Raw genomic sequence first — 5000 nt, 5'->3', positions numbered from 1 at the left:
ATAAACACGAAATCTTCTATTTTACATAAAGCAGTCTGACTACTTAGTAACTACTTGTCCAGCGGCAACAGAACACCATTATTCAATTATATAGCAATCACAGACAAAACTCCCATGCAGCTAAGTAGTATTAGGCACTGCGGCTCACTTAGTTGGTAAGTTCAAAACATATATAGCACTACACATTAGTCCTGATCTGCTGAGTATTACAGATAGCAATGACACAAATAACAGTTTTGGGAAGGGAATATCATCATCAATCTGGGACATAGCAACATATCAATCAAACTCATTTACAATAATGTACTTATCTGAGCAAAAAATTTCTTGATGTGATCCCAGATAAACTTTCGATTTAAATTCCTAACATAAGAAAAATTGACTTAACTCTTTATGAACCTAAAAGGTCTACAAACTAATCAGACCTTCATTCATGAGATCAACACTAAAAATTGTACCTGAAAAAAACATCATAATGAAGAGTTAAAAACACAACTTTAACAATTGATGTGTATACCAGAGAAAACCGAGACGCTCAATAGCCAGGAAAATAAATATTCATGGGGGAAGCAATAAATCCTAATACTGTACCTCATAATACCTATTTGGAGAATGTCATGCCATATCTTAACGGATATTATTGCAGCTTCCAGGAAATATTAAAAGCAATCAGACTATGGTTTGGAATCGACATGTTTCACGAGCTAAGTGACCTCAACCGCATTCATTCTTCTCGATCAAAGAAGGGGAAAAGTACAGTATTGAGAAATAGGGGAAAATTAGCTGCATATCAATTGGCCAACAATTGTGGGAGTGGAGGTCACGATTTGTAAAAATAATGGATGCCAAAGCAGTTTTTCAACGACACTATCTCAAAAGTTATGGAGGCTTCTTTGGTTTAAAAGATAGATTTTTAATGAAAGGGTAGGCTGACATATAACCATATGAATGCTTATTGGGGTCAAATTAATGCAAGGTCCTATGCAACTGCCATCCTCCCCATGGCCACCTCCTGAAATGAAGTGAATTCACTTGTAAATGTATTTTTGTCATTACTTCTCATATTAAGTTCATTTATTTCCTGTCCTCACTGGGCTAATTTATCTGTTGGAGACCTTCGGCTTGTAGTATCTTGCTTTTCCAACTATAATTGTAGCTTAGCTAGTAATGATAATAATAGGATTGATTTCTAACAATATAATCACATAAGTTTGGGAAAGGGCTGCTACCTTCAAGAAGGTGAGAAGAGAATATACTATACAACATAGATTGTCAATTCTAAAGCCATCAAACTTGGAAACATTAACAGTGCACCCAATGGTAGATTAAGTTATATCATTTAATACATTTTTGGTATATAGTGCTGGAAAATTTTAAACTGCCGTGTATAATTTAACTATGGGGGTTTATTGTAGTCTTCTGATTATTTCAATTGAGCAATGTTCCAGTGAACCCAGTTCTTTGATCACTGTCTTTATGGTTTTTTTTTTTTTTTTTTTTTTTTGTAATCATTCATAAATCAATATTATCGACACTGCTTCTACTTATCCTAAGTAATATTATTTTGCTGTTACTAACAATCAGAACTTTGTATATGTATTGATACTTCAAAGTCGACGGGTTGGTAGAAATTACTTAAAAAAAATCCTTCATGTTTCTTTCTTCTGCTCAGACAGTAAGCGAGATGTTGCACTCTTGTAAAGTCACACACAAAGTGGGAAAGCCTTGCCTAGTATTTTTCATAATTTGTTCCCTGCTCACAGACAGCTTTCTTCCAGTTTCAGAGTTCGGCTCTATTCCTTCCTAACATCTAATGATAGAAATTAGGATAACCTTTGTCTGATCAGAGCAGTAAAGTGTGCTTGTTTATTTTCAATTGATGAGGGTACGTATACTGTACTACTGTATATCCATCTGGCAATAATTTCTTATTCATTACTATAGTAATATGCCTTGAATTTTGGAAATAAAAACTATATTGAGTATATCTATGAAAACTATGCAAGGAAATTATTTCCAAAGGAATAAAGGTAATTTTTTTTTTAAATGTCATCCATTCACATCAACCCATTTATGTGGAAGACTTCCATAAATTAAATAGTTTCAACCAAAAAAAATGCAATTACCGTAATTAGATAAAGAACAGTAAACACAAAGTATTCTAAAGTCAATCATTCAAATTACTATAAAATGGCTGTAAACAGTATGAAAAAATAGTTAATTTTGCAAATTAATGCTATGTATGATCCTGGACCTAACTGGAGCTCTTTTAAAGGTATCAATGATATTAACTCTTGTCCTAAAATCTCTACAGGTTTTCTGTGCCTCTTTTAAAGAGTACAAAATCATGCTTACCATTGCACATACACTATTACTCATCATATAAAACATGATCAACATATGCTGTCTGAAATACAAAGCCGAGTGATATTGTCCTTGGTCATCACAGGTAGAGTGTTTTGAATACTAACCCATTTTCATTACATAACACTTGCCCAATGCTATTCAAATTAAACTACAGTAGTTACTGCATTTTATGCAAACAAAAGAACTACTGTATATAAAACTACATGTACTATTTAACCAAAGGTTATAACTAACATTAAATTTATTTCAAACATGTCAAAGCAACTAAATATTTAGTAATTGAATCATGCAAAAAAGTACCAATTGGATGAGCAATAGAAGTAAGTATAGGTTTCACATGCACATTCTCCCAAGCAAATCCTTATCTAAATGGCTACAAGCATGCATTTTTATTATGCTTTACACCATATATGAACAATTTGATTTTAGATCATAAGGAGTGATACTGTGAAATCCTATATACATGGCATAAATTTTTTGAATTGATAGAATATTAAATAAAATCCCCAGAGGAATCTTGATCTTATGCTCAGGTTGCCAAAAGAGCTTTGTGTCGTCAACAGAAAAACTAGATATCATATATTAACAGAATTGAGTATGACTGCATTGAAATTTAACTTTTATAATAGGATCTAGCAATGCTGACATGAATAAAGATCACCATACTAGTCTTCCAGTGCCTCACCTCCAGGTTGGATAGGAGCTTCTGGAAGTAGGGCATGGAGCGGGAACTCCCGGAGCTTGTGATGGGAGGTGCGGGGGGCAGGGAAGGGGGGGCCTCTGCGTGCCAGTAAGGGGTACCAGGGGGTTCATACGGCTGTTGGTTGTGGAGGTGCTGGTCCTGGGTATTTGCCCAAGAGTGCCAAGAGGGGGGATTGTTAGAGACGGTAGCAAAACTGGAGTCCCACGAGGGAGGTGTTCCTTCAGTTTCTGACCAATGGTCCTTACTATGACCTGACATGTGGGTATCGCTTTGGCCTGGCCTGGACCTAGAAGAATGTCCTGACCAAGACCCCAAGTGCTGCCCCGACCAAGAAAACGAAGGGTGGCGGTGCTGGGGAAGGAACCATGCAATGAGATAGGGAAGGAAGAAGCCTTGTGCTCTAATCAGGGCAAGAACGAAGGAGCATAAAATCATGAATAAGATTTACAGTTCAGGAATCAATAAATACTCAAGCATACTAGTGCACTGACATACTGTATTATTTCTGGGTGTCTGAAAAGATGGAAAGCTTTTAAAAAGTACAGTGAAGTGTACTCAACAAAATATGTGATATTTATCACCTTAAAATGTCAGAACCTACAATCCACAGTCTTAGGTGAAAGCTAACATAAGAAAAAAAACATTCTGGTTCCATACAAATGTACAGTACAGTATAATACAAATATAATCAACTCATAAGTGTGGCTTATGTGTAAAATAGATTAACATAATTGTCTATGAGATCATATGTATATTGCATTGAATTACCATATGACAATCTAATTGAAGTAAATATACATCATACCATGTTTTTTTATACAGTACATGCTATAATGATCTACATGTTGAACATGATGAGATGCATGTCAACTCAAATTTATATTATTAATTATGTTTTTTTAGCATATACTATGCAGTATTTGAACAATGATATTGACCCAAACTATCAATTGTAACTTTTCTTATTTTCATATATAGATCTTTAACTAATCTGTACATTGTATAAAACCCCCCAAAATTATGGTGTCCATAAGTACAGTATTCACTAATTTTTAATAACTATTACATATTTCAATACAGTAATTATCAAATTACAAAACTGCATAAAAAATTTTACATACTAGAAAATCTATTATTTATATGAAACTCCCCTGATATTCATATTGCTTCTCTTTAGGAAGCTCTGTTCAATCAACATTTATTCATAAATTTAAAATTGCATCCCATTTTCTTTCCTTCAAACTGGCTCGTGCCACTAGTAAAGTACTGTAATGTGACATCCCACGGTAAATGGTAAGAAAAAAATCTGCAGTGCTCCAGTATCTTTTTTGTCTTTTCAGTCTTTGTCTCACAAGCAACTGTCCGGCATAAATCAGTCTCCAGATCATTTAATCTTGAGAAAACTCGGAAGTTTAAATATGTCTTCCTCTTCTTCTTCTTCTTCTTTGTCTGCATCTTTTCCCACTTCTTTGTGGGGTCGATGTTTCTGGCTAGCGCTCTCCATCTACTTCTGTTCACATTTCATCACCGGTCAATCCCTTTGATCGAAGGTGATCCTTGATACAGTCCATCCACCTTCTCTTTGGTCTCCCTCTCCTTCTAGTTCCCTGTACCTCCATTTCCATCACTCTCCTCCCAATATACAGTACTGTTCATCTCTTCTCATGACATGACCATACCACCTCAGTCTACTTTCTTGGATCTTCATGTGAATTTATAAAAAAAACTACCAAGTAGTTTGTTTAAAGGAATTGTTTCAGATCAATTATGAACCACATTCTCTTTGTGTATTGTCTAGGGGGACAGTACTTGATTAGAACTATTTTTTCTATCTATTTCTTGCACTGACGTCCCACCTCCACAATAGTGTGGGAGTCAGCTATATGAACATCAGGGGTGGTTCATAAAAATAAACAGCATTTTAATAATA

The 5000-nt window shown here is 34.9% G+C and overlaps 1 protein-coding gene across 1 annotated transcript in view; it reads right to left on the bottom strand.

Moving 5' to 3' along the window:
• The window catches only part of LOC137618502 (ADAMTS-like protein 1), a 125287-nt gene that overhangs the window by 45035 nt on the left and 75252 nt on the right, over window positions 1–5000 (bottom strand). The window contains exon 26 of the mRNA XM_068348660.1: window positions 3053–3421. Coding sequence (XP_068204761.1) covers window positions 3053–3421 — 369 coding nt within the window. The remainder of the gene's footprint in view (window positions 1–3052; window positions 3422–5000) is intronic.

The sequence above is a fragment of the Palaemon carinicauda genome, chromosome 24 (genome assembly GCF_036898095.1).
Source record: "Palaemon carinicauda isolate YSFRI2023 chromosome 24, ASM3689809v2, whole genome shotgun sequence".
In the NCBI taxonomy this organism is placed as follows: domain Eukaryota; kingdom Metazoa; phylum Arthropoda; class Malacostraca; order Decapoda; family Palaemonidae; genus Palaemon; species Palaemon carinicauda.
This window is presented reverse-complemented; position numbering and strand designations above follow the sequence as displayed.